At 44.9% G+C, this 19,838-nt stretch overlaps 3 protein-coding genes across 4 annotated transcripts; 2 read left to right on the forward strand and 1 right to left on the reverse strand.

The window, feature by feature from the left end:
• Positions 1-443: 443 nt before the first annotated feature.
• LOC120697006 (probable aspartyl aminopeptidase) lies at positions 444-9,531 on the reverse strand. Its single transcript, XM_039980091.1, has 11 exons — positions 9,367-9,531; positions 9,134-9,272; positions 8,872-8,950; positions 8,462-8,664; positions 8,252-8,324; positions 7,729-7,815; positions 7,460-7,615; positions 6,799-6,975; positions 6,593-6,667; positions 1,409-1,549; positions 444-877 (listed from the first exon to the last, which is right to left on the reverse strand). Exons 1-11 carry the CDS (start codon positions 9,440-9,442, stop codon positions 656-658), a joined length of 1,428 nt encoding a protein of 475 aa, XP_039836025.1. The 5' UTR covers positions 9,443-9,531; the 3' UTR covers positions 444-655.
• Positions 9,532-10,921: 1,390 nt separating this feature from the next.
• On the forward strand, positions 10,922-15,879 carry LOC120697009 (fructose-bisphosphate aldolase-lysine N-methyltransferase, chloroplastic-like). 2 transcript variants are annotated; one of them, XM_039980093.1, is made up of 13 exons: positions 10,922-11,390; positions 11,480-11,555; positions 12,347-12,552; positions 12,667-12,753; positions 12,841-12,933; positions 13,188-13,342; positions 13,491-13,575; positions 13,648-13,734; positions 13,803-13,922; positions 14,788-14,889; positions 14,977-15,145; positions 15,269-15,425; positions 15,586-15,879. In XM_039980093.1, the coding sequence occupies exons 1-11, from the start codon at positions 11,028-11,030 to the stop codon at positions 15,142-15,144; spliced, it is 1,542 nt and encodes a 513-aa protein (XP_039836027.1). In that variant the 5' UTR covers positions 10,922-11,027; the 3' UTR covers position 15,145; positions 15,269-15,425; positions 15,586-15,879. The 2 variants fall into 2 exon arrangements, with proteins under 2 accessions (XP_039836027.1, XP_039836028.1); XM_039980094.1 differs by having other exon boundaries at positions 15,269-15,349.
• A 391-nt stretch (positions 15,880-16,270) lies between these two features.
• Positions 16,271-19,731, forward strand: LOC120697008. Its single transcript, XM_039980092.1, has 4 exons — positions 16,271-17,227; positions 18,051-18,134; positions 18,353-18,739; positions 18,811-19,731. The coding sequence occupies exons 1-4, from the start codon at positions 16,610-16,612 to the stop codon at positions 19,351-19,353; spliced, it is 1,632 nt and encodes a 543-aa protein (XP_039836026.1). The 5' UTR covers positions 16,271-16,609; the 3' UTR covers positions 19,354-19,731.
• Positions 19,732-19,838: the final 107 nt, after the last annotated feature.

Below are 19,838 nucleotides of genomic sequence, written 5' to 3' on the forward strand. Positions count from 1 at the left end.
TCCTGGTTTGGAACACGAGTAAAAAAAAGTCCGTTTGGAATATGAAAAGTACTGTATCCATACCGATTCTACAAATATTTCGTCGAATGTGCAAGCTCTAGTTCCATTTTTCACATCGCGCAATACATGATTTTTTTTTCACAGTGCAAACATGAAAAACACTGCAAACCACAGATGGAAATAATGGCATGGGATGTAGAAGTTCGCCTTCCATTTTTGTCTTTTTAGAGAGATCCTCTGATGATAGTCTGATCTAACGAGATTATTAACTACAATGGATACCACAAAAGAATCACATCATTCAACAAGTTCTCTACTGTGGCACAAAATCTACATCACAATTTTGAAGTTTTAAACATTCTTTATAAGATCAAAAACTATGTTAGAATTTTTGAATAGTTCTGAATTTTTTTAGTTCGAAATAATGGTTCTGAATTAAGTCATTTCTATGGTAGAGATTGGAACCTTGCATTTCGCCAATAAATAAGAGAGCTTTGTAACAATGTATTTTAAGCATGCAACCACAAGCCAAATGCTTCTTAAGAAATATCTTGCAAGTGCTAAGCTAAAAATTTAGAACACAATAATACATCCTCCTGAATTTGTCTTTTTCCTTATACGTTGCAACAAAGCTACCCTATTGTGTTTCACTACCTTAATAATCCACCTTGACCTTACTATCCAACTCAGTGAATTCTTCAAAATATGCCTTGAAATGCTCATACGCGTGGCTAATATCGTCAGTGGCACACATTTCTCTGATGCTGTGCATTGATAGTTGTGGTGCACCAATATCAACAGTACGGATACCAACACCACTGGCAAGTATTGGGCCAATTGTTGAACCACAACCCATGTCATTTCGAACAACAAAATCCTGCAAAAATAGTCAATGATAAGATTCTACCTTGCATTACATAAAATTTGTTTTTCCAATTCTATAAAGTTCAGGAATGCAGCTACTACTAATATTAGGTAAAAAAGGTTAAAAAAAAAGCAAAAAAGAAAGACACTGAAACTTGGGTTGTGGGTTTAGGGTTCTAATGCCTGCTGTGCAAGGTCTGAACCGTAAACCCAAATATAAGAACAAAAATGTTCTAACACCTAGTACATTGGATCTGCATAAGGTTGTACAAGGTCAACCTTAAAAAAAAAAGAAGAACAGGCATTACAACCCTAGATGGTATTTGATGCATTGGAGCTCATTCAGATCTGTGACCACAAAACTAGCATATGAGGCTTATCAAATACATGTTAATCGGCCTTGTAACAGATAAAAATTGGCTTGCTTATTACAAATGTAAAAATTAGAACTCCTTATAAGGAAAAATGCCAGATATATGAAGCATAAATTGGGCAATAATCAGTACTAATTCATTGTGTAGGGGTCCTTTTTGAATCAACTAACCTGGATGGGTAGTTGGTGCTTCTCAGCAATTTCTCGGAAAATAAATGCTGTCACAGCATTTGTTGCATAACGTTGATTGGCGTTATGCTTGATCACAAGTCCTCCATGCAATTTTGGTTGGTGGTTCTCCTCATGCTTGTCCTGGAAAATTAAATACAGATGATTAAGAAATGTTTTTCTTGTTACAAATGAGCAACTCAGTTGTATTGCCATACCCAAAGGGCTGATAAAGTCATGTACAATGTGCAAAGAGCACCCTATACTAGTGACTAAATACACAAGATGCATATACATCTAACACATCTAAGACCCCCCCTCAAACTCATGGTGGGTCTACAAGAGTGAGTTTGGAGAGGAATTAATCATGTTGCGCCCTTGTTTGAGCCTTCGTGAAGAAATCTGCCAACTGAAACTCCGAAGGGACATAGCGAAGGGCCACAACCGCATCATGCACCTGCGATCGCATGTAGGAAGCGTCAACCCCGATGTGCTTGGTGAGTTCATGCTTGATTGGATCACGCGCAATACTGATCGCACCAGTGCTGTCAGAAGATAAAGGAGTCAGTGTGGAAACCGTCACACCGAAACCCTCAAGGAGCCACCGGAGCCAGGTGACCTCAGCTGTCACAGTCGCCATAGCCCTCAACTCAGCCTCAGCATTCGAACAGGAAACTGCTGTCTGCTTCTTGGTTTTCCAAGCAATCAAGGAGGATCCAAGGAAGACACAATAGGCAGAAAGAGAACGACGATCAGAGTGGTCACTAGCCCAGGTCGCATCAGAGTATGCCTGAAGGTGGAGAAGGCTAGAGCGAGGAAAGAACAACCGTCGAGAAGTGGTGCCGCGAAGATACCGAAGAACACGAAGAAGGTGGGTGTAGTGGAGCTGGGTGGGAGAAGAGACAAACTGACTCAGTATATGGACAGCATGAGAAATGTCAGGACGAGTGATCCCAAGATAGACAAGGCTACCAACAAGATGACGATAGCGAGTCGGATCAGCAAGAGGTTCACCATCCGTGGCGCGCAAGTGAACGCCCAACTCCATGGTGTATCAACAGTACGGTGATCTGTGAGACCGGCACGGGAGAGAAGATCCTGAACATACTTCTCCTGGGAGAGGTAGATGCCATCAGGTGTGGAAGAGACCTCAAGACCAAGAAAGTAGTGAAGAGGACCGAGATCAGACATCAAGAACTTATCACTGAGGCGCATCTTCACAAGGTCAATGAACTGAGAGTCATCACCGGTGATGATCATGTCATCAACATAGAGAAGAAGAAGCGTGCGACCACGAGAAGAAGTGTTGACAAAGAGGGCAGGGTCGTGGTCACTTGGCTTAAAGCCAGCATCAATGATAACAGATGAGAAGTGCTCAAACCAGGCCCGAGGAACCTGCTTGAGCCGTAAAGAGATCGACGCAGCCGACAAACCATGCCAGCAGGGACAGAATAGCCCGGAGGTGGCTGCATGTAGACCTCTTCACGCAACTCGCCATTAAGAAAAGCATTCTTAACATCGAGTTGGGAGATGGACCACTGCCGCACAGAAGCAACAGCAATGAGAGTCCGGACAGTGGTCATGTGAGCAACAGAAGCAAAAGTCTCATCATAGTCACGACCATGCTCCTGCTGGAAGCCACGCGCCACAAGGCGAGCCTTGTAGCGCTCAAGAGAGCCATCAGATCGAGTCTTGATCTTATAGACCCACTTTCAAGTAATAGGAGTGGCGTGAGAAGGCAAGGGAACAAGATCCCAAGTACCGGTGCGCTCCAAGGCAGCAATCTCCTCAGACATGGCGTGCTGCCAGTCAGGGTCGACAGCAGCCTCGCGGTAAGTGGTCGGCTCAACAAGAGAAGCAACAGTGAAGCCATAGCGCTCTGGAGGGCGTAGAGCACCACGATCACGAAGAGCATACCGAGACGACAAATCGGAAGGAGAGCCAAGAAGCGAGGGAGAGGAGTCCGATGAGGGTGGAGGCCTCGAACGACGAGTGTAAATATGAGTAATCGTCCGAGGCGGCAGCACCGCAGGAGGACGTCCAAGGAGGGACGAGGAAGAGTCAGGTTGAGGTGAAACCGGTGGAGGAACGGAAGGTGGTGACAAAGGTGGAAGTGGGGAAGGTGGTGGAGACTCTAGTGTAGGTGACGTGGAATAAGGCAGCAGAAGAGATACGTCAGGAAGAGTTAGGAAGGAGATAGACTCAACAGCAGTGGAAGAGGGGCTGGAGGAAGGACGAGGATAAAAAGGACGAGATTCATCAAAGGTGACATCCCGAGAGATCCTCATCCGACGAGCAACAGGGTCATAGCAGCGATAACCCTTGTGCTCCGTACTGTGCCCGAGGAAAACACACTCAACTGACTGAGCAGTCAGCTTCGTGCGCTCACGAGGAGGAAGAAGAACAAAACAAGCACACCCGAAGCACCGAAGGTGACTGTAGCGAGGAGGGTGACCAAAGAGACGCTCGTACGGAGTGCAACCCTGTCGAACAGAGGAGGGTTGTCTGTTAATGAGAAAGACAGCCGTAGAGACAGCCTCAGCCCAGAAGTGAGGTGGAAGCTCAGAGGAAAGCAAGAGAGCACGAGAGGTCTAAAAAATATGACGATGCTTACGCTCGGCAACACCATTCTGAGCATGAGCACCAGGGCAGGAGAACTGAGGAAGAGTGCCCTGTGTAGCAAGAAAACGACGATGCGCATCAGAAATGTACTCGCCAGCAGAATCAGCACGGAAAGCACGAATGGGCGAATCAAACTGCGTGTGAATCATGGTGGCGAACTGCTGATAAATAGACAAGAACTGACCACGAGAGGACATAAGATAGATCCAGATAAACCGTGAATAATCATCAATAAATATGACATAGTAATGGTGGCCCCCTTTCGAAGCGAAGGGAGCACGCCCCCATACATCAGAGTGAATGAGATCAAAGGACACTGTGACACAGAATCACTAGAGGGATATGGGAGTTGCAGCTGTTTGCCAAGCTTGCAACCCGTACAATGAAGAGCAGCGTCACCAGAAACAGGACCTAAGACACCACTACCAACAAGAGTGGAAAGCCGGGAACCGGAGAGATGTCCAAGACAGCGATGCCACTGAGCAAAAGTAGGAGCGGTGGAGGCAGCTGACATGGAAGCGGTGGAGCTGGGTGACGGAGGAGCGAGAGGGCTTGAAGGAAGATGCAGCCAATCAAGCTCCCATAGATGCTGAGAGTCATGGTGTCTAGGTCCAGTCCCCACCAAGAGCCCCGTACGGAGATCCTGAACACAACAAGAGTCAGACTCAAGAATAATATGACATCCATGATCAGTGATCTGACCAACAGACATCAACTGCATGGTGAGCTGAGGGATATGAGAAATAGTAGGAACATGAAAAGAAGATGTTGAGAGAACACCCCGGCCAACAACCGGGAGAGATGTGCCATCAGCTGTCTGAACAATAATAAGTGGATCAACACGAGACATAGAGGACAACTGGCTGGAATCCGGAGTCATGTGGAAAGACGCACCCGAGTCAAGAAACCACTTAGATGAGATACCTGAGGGAGGAGGAGGTGGTGGTGGTGGCTGCGGTGAAGGACCCAAAGCCTGAGCAGTAGTGCCAGAGGGTGAGGGAGGAACCGTAGTGAAGCGACGTAGCAGCGTGAGGAGCTCTTGCTCCATGGCAGAAACAGAGCGAGTAGCACTCGAGCTACTGGACCCACCACGGCGAGACTGCTTGTCGCACTGCTTCTTGCGACAAACAGCCTCAGGGTGACGACCCTTGCCACAGTAGCCACACAGGTCGTCGAAGGCAGGTGGAGTACTCGTCGTCGAGGGTAGTGGGGGCAGTGACGGGCGAGGGGTGGTAGGCACAAGGGGAGCACGAACAGCCAAAACAGAGGACTGCGATGCCCCACTTATGCCCCCCGCCCGGAGCCGAGACTCCTCAGCACGTAGCTCCGGCATCGCCTCATCGAGAGGTGGGCGAGGTCGACGAGTCAGGAGCTGGGACCTGACAACCTCAAACTCAGGACGAAGGCGTGAAGGCGTAGAGTCTCCCGCTGGCTCCGGTGACGATCGCAGCACTGGCAAGTGCCACTAGCACAGAACTCCGCACCTAGGATGTCCAGACGATGCCAGACGGCGGACATCTGACGGTGGAACTCCTCCACGGTGGAGTCGTGCTGGCGAAGCGACTGAGCCTCCTCGACCACCGCAAGGTACAATGCCTCGTTACGGATCTCGTAACTGCGCCGGAGGTGAGCCCACATCAGGTGGGAAGTGGAGAGACCACGGAGGGACATGGAAATGTCAACCTCCATGCTCGCAAACAGGATAGGCGCAGTCAAGGTGGGTGGGCAAGGCCGCTCACCCGTGAGGTAGCCCCATAGCTGCTGGCCGCCCATGTGGATCTCCATATGGAAGGAAAACTCGCTCCAATTGTTGCCATTAAAGACAACAGGGCACCGAAGAATGGGTACGGCACCCGGTCGGCCAAGAGAAGCCATGGTGTAGCGCACAAGGCCTGGCTCTCTCTCTTCTCTGTTTTCACTCTTCTCTGTTTTTTTTTTACAAAGGAGCAAGACACAGATGGGAGGGAAGAAACAGAGGCGCTGCTGCTGCCTGCGAGCGCGCGTGCGAGGCCACAGGAGTGGGGGTGGCGCCCGCAGGGAGGAGGCGGGGCAGGGAGGGCGCGGATCGAGCGACGAGGCGGCTGGAGACGGCGCGCGGGACCTCCGCCAGCGCGCGGAGGGGCCGCTGGCGGGCGGAGCACGGCCGCCGGTGCACGGAGCCTCCGGCGCGCGGAGCAGGGCCGCCGGCGCGCGAGGTCGGCCGCTAGCGCGCAGCGCAGGGCCGCTGGCGCGCGAGGCCGGTCAGGGGAAAGAGGGGAAAGGGGAGAAGAAGGGGTGGAGCTGCTCGCCGGACGGCAGTGGGACCTCACCGGCGAGTCGCCGGTGGTTTGCCGGAGCCGGAGGGATTGAAGGATTGGAAACCCTAGGCTTTGATACCATGTTACAAATGAGCAACTCAACTGTATTGCCATACCCAAAGGGCTGATAAAGTCATGTACAATGTGCAAAGAGCACCCTATACTAGTGACTAAATACACAAGATGCATATACATCTAACATCTCTATCTTTTCTTCTATTGTTTTTCTATCTTGATGCATATATGTAAAATGCTAGATAATTCTTACCATATAATTGGGGTGTAAAGCATGTGCCATGTCGGCAGACACCAGAAAGCTCCTCTGAATAGCTTTTTCTAGCAACTGAAAAGTAAAAACAGTGTTATTTTCTATTACCAATTTGGAAACAAACTGATGTGAAAAACTGCAAATACTGTGGCAGGGTGAAATAAAGAATAACAATTGTGAATGGGTGAGCACACATTAGTCAGTACCTTGGAATTTGAAGAGTTAAAAGACCCCGTGATTCTTGATAAAGCGTCCAACATGGCAGGGGAGCCAGCTCCCTGAGCAGAATCAGACCCAACTTCCTCATGGTCAAAGAGAGCTACCATTCGCACGCCAGATTCATGATCAAGTGATTGTTCAGCAGAAGTTGAGTCGATTAGGGCCTGAATAGTATCGGGAAATAATAATATGATGAGTTTATTTAAAAAATGGAAATAAACAGTAATTTATTAAAAAGAGAAAGCTCTCAGCATTATAAAATTGGAAGTAAATGCAATGATAGAATCCTCAGAATCAAACAAGTATCAGTGAACAACTATAATATTATAGATAGAGAGGTTATTATCCAAAGAGAGTATGATGCTTAGTGGATAAAAGGTATTCTAGCCTTAAACCATGCTAACTCATTCGATAACACTCAACACTTACTTTTCTTTAAACAGAAGGGAATTGTTTACTCAAACCATTTACTTTTCTTTACATGTTGCCTTAGGACAAACCTAGATGGACTTATATTTGTGATCAGAGCAAGTATTTAATGGGCTAGCAAGAAACCAACATCAAACAATGAAACCACGAAAAATCATGAGATGTGGTAGCTAAAACAGTAACGTAGTAGCTGTAGGCAAACGGAATAGTGAGGCAGACCTTCAATGAACAAAATGACATGCAAAGGTTGTCAAGCCGTCCTGAAAAGATGAACTCTTTCATGACACCTGCTACAGCGCTTGGTTGAGTATCACAAAGTTGCAGTTCGAAGTCGCATATTTCATCAGGCTCACAGTTAGCCTCTTTAGCAATCAACTGCAACAAAAAATGACATCAGCGGAACTTTCTTCAGATCTCAAGGCTGTTAATATGTATTTCTTATATGAGTTAGTTGAACTGTAAGTCTGTAACAGCAAAAAGGAAGATACCTGCAATAATAATGGATGGTGCTTTGTGTTCTTATTCTCCGATGACTCCTTTGGGCCATTTTCTCCCACTATTTTCTGCATTTCATTCTGCAAAAGAGAAAATGATAATATGACTCAGTACTTACGTTCAGCACCAAAAGATTTACCCTAAATTGATTTGTTGTAAGACAAATACTCCCTCTGTCCCAAATTATTAGTCATTTTAGCTTTTCTAGGTGAACAGTTTTTGCTATGCATCTAGATATATGTTATGTCTAGGTGCATAGCAAAATATATGTATCTAGAAAAGCCAAATTGACTAATAATTTGGGACATAGGGAGTATTCAGGATTAATTGCAGACGTTATACAAAAGTTTGTATTTCAACCAACAAACGGCATAATCAAGCATTCATATTCACTACTGAATCAGATGATATAGTGCCTTCCTCAGAACTAACCCAACAGCACAACACTGATGTTGGTAGCATATGTGCAGATAATAAGGAGAAAATATCAGATTCTAGTCAGTGCACTCAAATCACCTTGATAGATGTAGCCAGCACCGGAACAAGATGACTCTGATTGTTAATTTTGAGGCCTTCTGAGGAGATAGTCCTGTACATAATGTAAACAGGTGGATATAAATTACTTAGTGTTACTGTAACAGACCACACCTTCATTATGTAAGATCTGCATGATTACAAATAGTAACACGGATGAGATACTTAGCAACAGAAATTTTCTTTACCAACCTGTCAAGGTGAATAGCCAAAGTAGGAATCCTCAGGATCGGCTCTTGCACCCGTACAAGCTTATGTGCATAAGAGACCCCGCCATCCCTCTTCTCCCGTATAATCACCCTACCAGCTATAGTAAGATCACGGTCGAACCATGTGTACCACAATCCACCACCATAAGTTTGTACCCCAACCTCAAGATAACCTCCTTTGGTTACCTGCGAAATAAGAAGCAAGATACTGTCACTGTCACTAACTGAGCATACTGTGTATCATCAGGTACCACCAAATACACAGTAAAAAAAACTTTCATTCTCGAATAATAAATGTATGGCTGGTAAAACAGACACGTGCTATCATATCAAAATTGCAACACAGGATGTAAGGTACTCTGGAATCAGTAAGCAAGAGTTCAGGCTTGATACCTTGGAGACGGGCTTGAGCTTGAGGCAAGGGCTGTCAGTGTGGGCACCGATGATGTGGAACCCATTTCCAGCAACGTACCTGTGGAGCATCAACACATCAGCCAAGTAGTAATCCACACAACAAACAATTCAAGAAGGCAACGTACAGATTACTATTTGGTTTTCTTCTAACGACTGTATAAAATATATGAATTTAAGGAACCCGCGAGAACCAGAGGCTGGTAAGAACAAGGGTGCCGGCGAGCGGATCTAGCTGACTCACTTGCCGCCGATGGCGAAGGCAACGATGGTGGAGTGGTTGCGGGTGAAGAAGTACTTGCGGCCGGGCTCGAGCCCCGACCACTCCTCCCGCTCCGAGAGCTGCGCGAACCCCGCCGCCTTCAGCCGCCGCTTCGCCTCGTCTAGTCCCGAAAGAAACAACAACCGAACGGAGTCAGCTGAGACAATCCGCGAGGAAAAAACAAGAGAAAAGGAAAGGGAAAGAGGAGTGCGTACCGACGGCGTGGAAGGCGGTGGGCGACGTGTTGAGGAAGTCGACGAGGTCGGAGACGACGGGAGCGACGGCGGCCATGGCAGGCGGCGGCGATGCGGCAGGCGGGGAGATTGTTCGATGGGTACCCTTGTTCGATCCGGTGATGAGTGTTCGGCCGTGCCTCTGTATGCCTTGTTTAATTTATTTAATTTAATACTATTTCGAAGAAGATTGTTAACTGATAGTAGCTCGAATCGGACTCGAATATTTCATTTGGAAGAAGACAGGACTCGAATATCGTGACTGATACTCTGATAGCTTATTTATTTCAAATTTAACCACTCATCTTATTTAAAAATTATGCAAAATATCACCTCTTTTATTGTTATAACTTGATTTATTAATACAAATTCTTCAAAAATAATTTAAATTTAACTATATTTGTACAAGTTCTTTAAATAAAATGAGTGATCAAACTTAGAATTAAGTCAAATGATCTTTAATTTGGAACGAAGAAAGTAGTTTGAATCAGTGCTGATTTGAATCTGGATTTGGATTTAAGACAGTTCTCCACCAACTAACCACTCTCCAAGCCTCCGAATGTGATCTGACAGACACATTTGTTCCCATGAATTAGTTTGAGAATTCTTGGTGTTCCTTTTGTCAAATTTCTGTTTGCAATTTGAGACGTACGCAATTTGAGAATTCTTGGTGTTCCTTTTGTCAGATGTCTGTTTGCAATTTGAGATGCACGCTGTCTTGCCTATCGCTGGTTCATCTCTCGTGATATCTGAAAAGGCTTACATCCATGTTGTTCCATCTCCACTGGTAATATCAGAAATATATCTTGTATGGCACCGAACTAAGTCGAAAACAAGCAAAATAATTCTTCTATCATAATTTATCAATGCACTCCATTTCATTCATGTCAATTGTAACTTGTTTCATGTCATTTCAATAGACACTCGATGTGCAGGTATGATCCATTATTATTACTATTGGCTGTTGAGTATTACTGTTACTAGTTAAGTTCGTCGTGTCTCCCCTAAATTTTAGAGCACGATCAGCCATTAATCCCACCCGATCATCCAAGCAAAATATAGGTCTATCTAGTATGCAGTGAGAACTGGGCCGTGAACACAAGTCAGCCCTCGTTTAGGTGTGGGATGTCAAGTTTTTGAAGTTGAATTTTTTCATATTAAGTATTAAATATAGATTAACTATAAAATTAATTACAGAAATTGTCTGTAAACTACGAGACGAATTAATGAGTCTAATTAATTTATCATAAGTACATAGTTACTGTAGCAATTTAGTGTCTAATTATAGCCTAAATAGGCTCATTAGATGCGTCTCGTAATTTACAAGCAAACTATGTAATTAATTGTTTATTTCGTTTAGATTTAATACTTCATGTATGTAAGATTCTCGTTTGGAATTTTAAATTTTGCGACTAAACAAAACCTCACTCAAAATGTATCAAAATCAAAGTTCAGATTCAGATTCAAACAAGTGAAATAGACGTAGAACCTACGGCAAAATATCTGTCCACCTGGCCCAATCGTCGCCCTCCCCTCATCCACACCACCACCAACAAACCTCCTCCGCCGCCGCTGCAGCGCTCCACCGCCGCCGCCCCTCCCAACCGTCGCCTCGCCATTCCCCGCCTGAATCCCTAACGCCCATGGCCTCCGTCTCCCCCGCCGCCGCTGCAGCCGCCGTCTCCGGCCCCCACCACGCCCGTCTCCTCCTCCCCTCCTCGCTTCGCCGCCTCCCGCGGCCCCGCCCGCGCCCTCGTCCGCGTCTCCGCCTCGCCGCCTGCCACGCGGATACGCTGCTCCCCTCCTCCTCCTCATCGGAGGCCCGCGCGCCGCCGGCCACCGCGGTGGGGCCCTCCGCCGAATCTGCCACAGACTGTTTCGTCGACTGGCTGCGCGCGCGCGGGCTGCCCCCGGGCAAAGTGGATATCCGGGAGCGGCCGGTGCCCTGCCTGCGCGAGGGCGGGGACCGCCCGTTGCGCTACATCGCTGCCGGCGATGCCCTCCAGGTTAGTGCCGTAGGGCGTGGGTTTTGGATTCCGGCAGTAATGACGCGATCATGACCTGGATTTGGTTGGCTCCGTCGTTTGTTGTGCAGGCGGGGGATGTGGCGTTCGAGGTGCCCATGTCACTCGTCGTCACGCTGGAGCGGGTTCTCGGGGACGAATCAGTAGGTGAGATGGCCTCTGGCTCTGATACTCTCTCTATCTGGTTGTATTGAGCTCTATAACGCCTAGGAATTGGGGAATTCCGTTTCTTGTATGTACATACATTTGGCTATAATAATCGATTTAGCATCTCAGGAAATCAATAACTGCGCTGTTCCTGTCTCGCTTTTCGTTAAGATTGTATGCTCCACTAGTTTCTGTATTGACTCTTGAGTAGATGTCCTGAATACGGGTCTGTTGCATTTCTCAACATTTGAAGCATTTTTAGAAGAATCAAAAAATAAGAGGGACTGCTTTAGACTTTTAGGGCTTTCCCCAAAATATAGGCTGCTCGTCCCATTTTTATGTTTTGCCCTACTATGAGTTTTTGGTTATGCCCTTGTGGTATTTAACATTCTAGTTTGCAGCCACAGGCACACTTTTAGGTCAGATTCATGTGTGTATCAGGATTGCTCACACTTTCATTAGGATGTTTTGTTATTTAACCAGGATTGCAGAAAATCGATGTGATAATTCTGCTTCATCTGTATTAATGCATTGTTTGTATATGTTTGTGCGTGTGATGTTCGCAATCCCTACTGATCTGGCTTGGCAATTCTTTGTGGCACTTTATGTTCATGATGTTTCTCTTTTTAACCTGGGCGTGCCTAAAAGGGAACAATTTACATAAAAAGGGTAACAATTACCCACCCACACACTACATCACAGTGCTGTTTGCAGACATGAGGATATAAGTAATTGATTTATATGTTATGGATATGCCTGACAGTTTTTTGATATTTCTGCACCACATGCAGCTGAGTTGTTGACAAACAACAAGTTATCTGAGTTGGCATGCTTGGCTTTATATCTCATGTATGAGAAAAAGCAAGGAAAGGATTCATATTGGTACCCCTACATTAAGGAGCTCGACCGACACCGAGGAAGGGGACAACTAGCTGTGGAATCACCACTTTTATGGACTGAAAGTGAACTTGATTACCTGACTGGAAGCCCATTAAAGGAAAGTGATTTGACTATGTTTTATCTCAATGTATCATGATCACTTTTTGATGTGGAAGGATTAATCAATATTCTGTAAGAAAGATGAATATCCTAACATAGATGATAATTTCAGGATGAAGTTGTTGCTAGAGATGAGGCGGTAAGGAGAGAGTATAATGAGCTTGACACAGTGTGGTTCATGGCAGGTTCACTGTTTCAGGTATTCCTTGATCTTCCAAACATATTTCTTTCCATGACAGCCTAGTTGGTAAACTGATCCTCTTTCTCACTGATTCGTGTTGTGCAGCAATACCCTTTTGATATACCTACTGAGGCTTTTCCGTTTGAGATATTCAAACAAGCTTTTGTTGCAGTACAGTCTTGTGTGGTTCATCTGCAGGTAACATGTTGTGGGATGGATTTAGGCTTATACAAGTATTGTTGTGGTACCTGTTTCCTGTACATTTCTTTTATTTCTTCCTTGTTAAACTAAATGCTTATAATTTTTTCTGCAATTAGTATAAAGTGTAGGAAAATTTAGTGCTGAACTTCTGAACAGAAATACTCTCATTTGACTTATAGTTTGTTCTGCAATTAGTATAAAGTGTAGGAAATCCTCTCATTGACTTTTTTATACTTATTATTCATGAACAGAAAGTTAGATTAGCTCGAAGATTCACACTAGTTCCTTTGGGGCCACCACTATTGACCTACAAGAGCAACTGCAAAGCGATGTTGACAGCTGATGGTGATTCTGTTCGGTTGGTGGTGGATCGGCCATATAAAGCTGGAGAACCAATAATCGTCTGGTATTATGTTTTCTTCAGTTGCATAATTGCATTCATATACGTTCTTCCTCATGATATTTTGCAATCGGAGGGCTCATCAGTTAGTGTGGATTTGGTGCCTTGTTTTTGGTACATGTGTTCAAGACCTCAAATTATGTAGATTATACAGGTGTGGACCACAAACAAACTCCAGGCTGGTTCTGAACTATGGTTTTGTTGATGAAGACAATCCCTTTGATCGCATATCAATTGAGGTAAACAATCCCTTTTATGCGGTTTTCTTCTTTATTGTCTGGTTGTGTAACTCTGACTGAATACTGTTACAGGCATCGTTAAATACAGAAGATCCTCAATACCAAGAAAAAAGAATGGTTGCTCAGAGGAATGGAAAGCTTGCTATCCAAAATTTTAATGTGAGTTTTCTTCCCCCTTTTGTAGTGAAACTATAAGTTTTGAATATTAATATGCCTCGTTGAATCAGGTCTATGTAGGTAAAGAGAAAGAAACTGTTGCAGAAATGCTGCCTTACCTGAGATTAGGATACATTTCAGATCCGGATGAAATGCAGTCCATACTCTCTTCTGAAGGAGATACATGTCCAGTTAGTCTACCTACTCATCCTTGATGGTGCTACCTATTGCTTCATTGATTTGCTTGGGTGCTTCCAAAATATGATGTATACATACATGAGAGCACTTGCCCTGATACTTATTCAACATATTTTCCCTTTTTAGTCTGCTGTAATTAGGAACCTATTTGACCTAGTTTTGTGCTTCTTTATGATCCACTTTTATGGTTTCTGGGCATAGACCTAAAAGCCATTTCACACTAGATTCAATGTTATGGTGCTTCTTTCTGACAGGATGATCATCAGCTAATTGTTTGAACTAAAGCTAAACATGTGCCACCTGTTTGTCCCCAATCATTGCTAGGTTCAAACCAGCTCTGGACAATCTTGAGATTTTCTAGCTACACCGAAATGCTAATTTACCCTTGCACGGAGCCACGGACTTGTAATGAAAGGCAGAAAACACCATTTTGCATGTAATTTTGAAAATTTGGTTGGCATTAAAGCTTTTCTTGAGGCATTATATTGGTAGTTTTCTATGCTTTGGATCATAGCCTAGTATATATTGTTGTTGCAGTTATTATATACTTAGCATATTGTCAATTGGATAGGTTCATGCTACTTAACATTAGGGTTTGTACTTGGTTGTATATGAATATGCATTCTTAGGTAACATATTGAAAAGTGGCTCTGATCCAACTGAAATGGTTCATGGTTGAGTACCTGTGTGCCATCACTTGCTGTAGACACTAGCTTGGGTAAAGGTAAAACTGTTGATAACCTAGGTATCCTTTTTGATTTGATGCCAAATGAAGATTTCTGGGTAGCAGTCTTAATGTGCGATATGTTTGTCCAGAATTTAACAATTTTTCTTACATATGGTGTATGTATTCTCTAGGTTAGTCCATGTACTGAGCGAGCTGTTCTTGATCAACTTGTTGGTTACCTGGAATCTCGATTGGCTGGTTATCCAACAACTTTGGATGAGGATGAAGCTATGGTAATGAGTTTAGTGGATTTTTATGAAGTGTTTCTTGACTGATTCTATACTTGCTGAATCATATGTTGTTGCTTTGGTTATTGCTAGTTGGCAGATGGCAGTTTGGAACCAAAGAAGGAAGTTGCTACAAGGCTTGTAAGGTTGGAGAAGAAGATGCTCCACGCCTGCCTCCAGGCTGCTAATGAGTTTATAAATGACTTGCCTGATCACACAGTATCACCTTGCCCTGCTCCATATGCCCCTGAACTGAAATGAGGTAATCACTGGCAATGGTCAACATGGATCAGTTTTTTATGTGTAGTACTGTAGTTTCTCAATTACACTAGCATGTAATTTCTTCATTTATCTTATAGATTGCATATTGTTTTCTTTTTCACAGATGGTCATACCATCAAGACTGTCAAAAATTGGTCAATGCGCAGAAAAGCATGCTCTATATGAGATCATTATATGTTGCAAGGTGGGAATGACATTTGCAAGAATCTGCTACATGTTTTCTGTAGAGATCAAATATATGTTAATTGCATTACAAGAAGGTAAATGAGATCTAATTTGGCAAATCAAAGCTGTACTTCATTGTCTGTGGCATGCCAAAAACACGCTACCTTGTACAGATTTATTTTGTCATTAATATGTTACACCAGAAAATCCGTCAAAGTTATACTCTGCTAATGGTTACAAACTTTCGTGTTGCAGGGCTTCACAAATCTGGCCGTTCAGGTGCAATATGGATATCGTGCAGGCCTCAGCAGATGTGTTAGTTAGTTGCAATGCACAGAAGCGTGCATGAATGTTCTCTTTTTGTTAGCAGGTTTTGTATTGACGAAGTAGATTTCTGTATCTCTATTTTCTGATGAGCATGGGTTAGGAGTGCAATCATGAATCATGTACACGGCTGCGGACATACTTCCTTCTGTAGTTGTGTTCTGAGACGGCTGTCTGTCTTCAGGATTACTGAAAATAGCGCCCGGTCTGATGGATCTCTGCCTCCTCTTGGCTCTCCAGATGGCTCTGCGGTGTGAGAGATTGCAACTACGCGATGCATGCAGCCTTAATAAACTGAAAGCAGGAAAGCATCATCTATAAAGGCATCTGAAAGCTTCCAATAAATGACAGCTACATTTCTTGAAACCCTTCCAAATAAAAAGAAGTTTGCATATGCTGTGACGGATGAAGATTTAGTACAACAATCTCCGCGTAAATATCTACATGAAAAATCATCTTAAAATGCTCACAAAGTTGGTGCTTTTCCGCTTACTGCTCCGGGCATTGTTTCCTTACAAGTTCGACAAGCATTGGAATTGTTCCATGGGCATCTCGTCACTATGGTAGCAGCGTATAAGGTTAACTTGTCCGGAGAACCCAGTGTATATATGAGGTTAGAGCGTCTCCAGCCGGCCCTCCAAATGAGCCCCCATCTCTTGTTTTAGTCTTCCAGTGGAAAAAAACCATCTCCAACCGGGCCTCTAAACAAACCCCCATTTTAGAGAGGCCACCAAATTTTAATCCAAAACCCCTACAATTGGAGGCCCACTATTTTCACCGGGCCTCTTTTTTCCCCTTTCTCTGGTTCGCTCGCTGCCTCGCTCCATCCCGAATCCTCTGTCTGGTCCGCTCACTCCATCCCGAATCGCCGCCGCAGCACCCGACTAGCCGCCGCCGCTGCCATCCCGCTCGCCGTCGCCAGAGATCCTCGCCCGCCCCCGGTAGAATCCCCGCCATGGCCGGATCCGCCCCTCTGGGGGACGGACTGCCGGCTTGGGGCGGAGACAGCAACGGGCCGAGCCGGACCAGGCCGCCACCGCGCCTGGCCGGGGCGCCGCTGCCTCGCGGCATCTCCGGCGACGGGCGCCCACCCCGGCCGGCCGCGCCTACCTCGGCATCGAAGAAACGCCGCTCGACATTCGTGGCACCCACACGACCGGCGGGTCCTCCTCCCGGCGGCGTCCTACCTCGCCAGAACCTCGACGCCAGGGTTGATCCCGTCGGCGTCCGGCCACGCCAGGTCCCCGATGCCGCGCTCGCACCCGGCGCCTTCCTGCCTCGCCAGCTCTTCCAATCGCTTCCACCCGGCCCCCTCCTGCCTGCTTCCTTGCGCCATGAAGCACCACATCGCGGCTCTGTCTTCACCGGCGCCGGCAGGAAGGCCCAAACGCCGAGCTTCTCCGAGCCGGCACAGCTTTCGTCGCACCAAGTCCAGAAGACGTCAATGGTAGCTGCCACCACCGCCTCGGACACCCGAAGAGCCGCCTCAACGACTGACGACGACGACTACTTCAGCTCCTCGATGCCATTGTATGACTGGAGCCCTACCCTAACTGCCGACAACACCATGCAGGTAGGAGCAGCTCCACCTGGTTCTCAATTTAATTTGGCAAGATGCTTTGTATCATATTTCTGTTATCAGGCCACAGAATTGAGTCTCTGTATCTTTGATGTTGTTTGCTTTAACCATACAAGCATTGGTTGGTAATATATCAGCAGCATCTTCTGGATCATAATTCTTTGTTTGCTTTGGTAATACAAGCATTGAGCATTCTGGTTTCAGAAGACCATCACTACTTGTTATGTTATCTAGACATCTACGTTTGATGATATTACCTTGCTTTCTGTGGCTTGATTGTCAAAGAATATTAAGTTGGTGTCATGTGAGGCAATATATTTCTTAAATCTTAAGCATTATTGTCTTTGTCAGGATTTCCCTTTGAATTTGTTATATTCATCCTAGGGTACCATTTATATCTAGCTCATTATACATTCTGGGTTATCTTTCTTAATTCTTACAAAGTCAACTGTCATCAGGAGTGAAAATCAGTTCTACATTTATGGACAAGATAGATTGCGGATGAACTGCTTATGGACAATTTTGTTTGGTGCTGATGCCTTTTTGTTTAGTACCTTTCATTTCAGGAGCTTGACCAATTATGAGTTTATTAGGACAAATGTATGAATTAAGCTTATGTTTAGGTCCACTGGTAGCATATATAGGCGATTGGCCTGGCTCTGGTTCTGATCAGGCAATTGGGGCTAATTGATCAACTGCAAACTGGTCGTGCTGTTTTGCCTCACCATTTGTTTGTTCATTGATGTTATTAGTTTTGCACTCTTGACCTAACATACTTCTCCTATGTGTGTTTCTTTTGTTCCCTGCTGTTGACCAGCTACTGTCGACGTTCTGTTTTGGTGTGGGACATTTGCTTCTTCTGAATAAAATTGTTACAAGTTTTGCGATTCCATTTTTCTTGGTAGGTACAGTTGCTGATTGCAATTAAACTTCATTTTCAACTTTAACTACACTCAGCTGGCTGGTGCTTGAGTTGCTATCCACACCTGCAATGTGTTGTTGGTCATCTTCAGTGTTATTTCACTAGTATTATCCTTCACTTGAACACGTATACTGGCATGTTGTATTATGTTTACTACTAAGTAGTAACCTATTCCATGTATTATGTTTCCATTATAGGACCCAATGGACAGTTCTCAGCCATTGGTAGACATGCTGACACAAGACTCTGAAGCCGATCTGGAGGTTCTCACACAAGCACCAATCCCAGATAGTGGCAGTAGCAGAGGGCGGGGAGGAAACTACAATCACAATGAAGACATCCAGTTGTGTTGGTCTTGGATGGCCATAACATTTGACCCAAGAATAGGAAGTGATCAACCAAAAGGCACATATTGGAATCGGATAGCACAACACTATCATGAGAACAAGACTTTTGTCTCTGATAGAAATGCTACCTCCCTTGAAAAAAGGTGGAATGGCATCCAAAGGGAATGCGTTCGGTTTCAAGAATGCATCGAGAAGATAGAACGTCTCCGTCCAAGTGGCGTTCCGAATACAGAATATGTAAGTTCGTAAATTCATGACTTCATCAAATGCTTCTCATTCTCTAATTGTTGATTCCATCTTTGTTGCAGATCAATTTAGCGCAGAAATCCTATGATGCGACCAAAGGTTTTCCTTACATTCACTGCTGGATGGAGGTCCGCCATACCGAGAAGTTTCAAACAGTATATGAAGCAATGAAGCAAGCCCAAGGAAAGAGGCAAAGCAAGTCCACAACCCCATCGCAAGAAGCACAAGAAGATGACCGTACACCTTCCAAGCGACCTCCAGGTCGCAAACAATCAAAACAGAAACAAAAGAAGAATGATGGAGATGATGAATATGCCGTCCAGCTTGCAACCTTTATACAAATGAAGACAGAAGAACATCAGAAACGCGAAGAAAGATGGAAAGCTGAGAAGGACCTCGAGGAGCGGAAGTTGTTGTGGGATCAAGAACAAAAGATCATGTTCTGCAACACCTCCAACATGGATGAAAGCCAAATAGCATATGTCAAGGCAATGAGGCAACAAATAGCAACAGCCAAGGAAGCATTAGTCAAGGCATCGGGGGGAGGTTCCACAAGTGAGCAGGGTAGCGGAGGAGATGCTGATGAAGCCGAGTCTCTCATGTGAAGACCATTTTTTTCAGTTACTGTCCAAGCTGCAGTAGGAAAGAAGACTTAGTTGTATTTCTTATTTCCTAGAAGACTTGGTTCAGGATGGTAGTACTGTATTTTAAGATTATAACTAAGCTAGCTGTCTTTCTTTCTGTTTGTTTCTCTGTATATTCCGGCACTGGAGCATGGATGGTAGTACTGAAGCTCTTGTGATGGGATCAACACTGCAGAACATGAGTTGATTTCACTGCTTTGTTCAGTTCATTGTATCAAGGCTTACAGTACACACAGCTTAGTTTGTTCAGTTCAATGTTGCTTAGTTTGTTCTGGAGCCATGTATCTACAGCTCTCATGCTGATGCTATTACAGTACACACAGATTTCCTGTAACACAATAGACCTGGGAGAGTGTCTATTCAAGTTCAATGTTGTTCAGTTCAATGTTGCTTAGTTTGTTCTGTTGCATCATTTGAGCTGTGATAGTTCTGAATTTTATTTACAG

This window comes from Panicum virgatum, chromosome 3K, assembly GCF_016808335.1.
Source record: "Panicum virgatum strain AP13 chromosome 3K, P.virgatum_v5, whole genome shotgun sequence".
Classification (NCBI taxonomy): Eukaryota; Viridiplantae; Streptophyta; class Magnoliopsida; order Poales; family Poaceae; genus Panicum; species Panicum virgatum.